This window comes from Oxyura jamaicensis, unplaced genomic scaffold (genome assembly GCF_011077185.1).
Source record: "Oxyura jamaicensis isolate SHBP4307 breed ruddy duck unplaced genomic scaffold, BPBGC_Ojam_1.0 oxyUn_random_OJ59864, whole genome shotgun sequence".
Classification (NCBI taxonomy): domain Eukaryota; kingdom Metazoa; phylum Chordata; class Aves; order Anseriformes; family Anatidae; genus Oxyura; species Oxyura jamaicensis.
The window spans coordinates 1-1,232 of NW_023306670.1; the positions used below are offsets into that span (position 1 = coordinate 1).

Consider the following 1,232-nt stretch of genomic DNA (forward strand, 5'->3'; position numbering starts at 1 on the left):
TGGGGGGGTCCCCCTGCCCCCCCTGACCCCCTGCCTTCCCCCCCCCCCGGCCCCGGGGGTCTGGGGCCGGGGGGCGGGGGGCCCGCCCCGGCCCCCGCGGCGCCCCGGGGGGGGGGGGGGGGGGGGGGGGGGGGCGCCCTGCGGCCCCTGGAGCCCGAGCTGGGGGCGCTGCAGGCGCGCCTCGACCGGCTGCTGCGCCGCATCGACCACCTGGTGGGCGGGGCCGGGGGCGGGGCTTGGGGAAAGGGGGCGGGGCTTGTGGAAAGGGGCGGGGCTTGGGGGTAATGGTTTGGGGCTTGGGGAAGGGGGTGGGGCTTGGGGGAGGGGGAGGGGCTTGGGGAGGGGCTGGGCTTGGGGAAAGGGGGCGGGGCTTGGGGGTAATGGGTTTGGGGCTTGGGGAAGGGGGTGGAGATTGGGGAAAGGAGGAGGGGTTTGCGGGAAGGGGCGGGGCTTGGCGGAAGGGGCGGGGCTTGGGGGTAATGGGTTTGGGGCTTGGGGAAAGGGGCGGGGCTTGAGGAAAGGGGCGTGGCTTGGGGGAATGAAGGGCTTGGGGTGGCTTCGCATAGGGGGCGTGGCTCTACATGGGGGCGTGGCTTCGCATCAGGGTCATTGCTTTGCATGGAGGGGCAGGGCTCTACGTGGGGGGCGTGGCTTCGCGACGGGGGGCGTGGCTTCGCGACGGGGGGCGTGGCTTCGAGACGGGGGCGTGGCTTCGCGACGCCCTCCCGCTGACCCCCCCCCCCCCCCCCCCCCCCCCCCCCCAGCTGCCCCCCGGGCCCCCCCCCCCCCCGCGCCCCCCCCCCGCGCCGCTGCCCCCCCCCGGGTCCCCGTGGGCGGCGGTGCAGGCGAGCCACGCGGTGTTCCACGGGCTGCACCTCTACCTCGACTGGGCCTCGCGCGCCCTCCTCCTGCTGCGGAACCGCCTCTGAGCCCGGCCCCAGGGCCCACGGACACGCGGAGCCCCCCCCCGGGCCCGGGGGGCCCCCCCCCCCACGGACCCGGGGAGCCCCCCCGCGGACACGCGGACACGCGGAAACCCCCTCACGGGCACGTGGACCACCCCCCGGACAGGCGGAACACCCCCACGGACACGCGGAGCCCCCCCCCACGGACACGCGGACCCAGCCCACGGACACGCGGTACATCCCAACGGGCAGGCGGATCCCCGCCCACATACACACAGACACGCGGAGCCCACCCCAGGGACACGTGGACCACCCCAACCCCCGGAC

The 1,232-nt window shown here is 77.4% G+C and overlaps 1 protein-coding gene across 1 annotated transcript; it reads left to right on the forward strand.

Moving 5' to 3' along the window:
• Positions 1-132: 132 nt before the first annotated feature.
• Positions 133-929, forward strand: IL11 (interleukin 11; the record flags this gene model as incomplete). The annotated part of the gene is made up of 2 exons (XM_035313560.1): positions 133-213; positions 789-929. Coding segments are annotated over 2 exons (222 nt in total), but the record flags the coding sequence as incomplete, so codon positions are not given.
• Between the last annotated feature and the right edge of the window lie 303 nt (positions 930-1,232).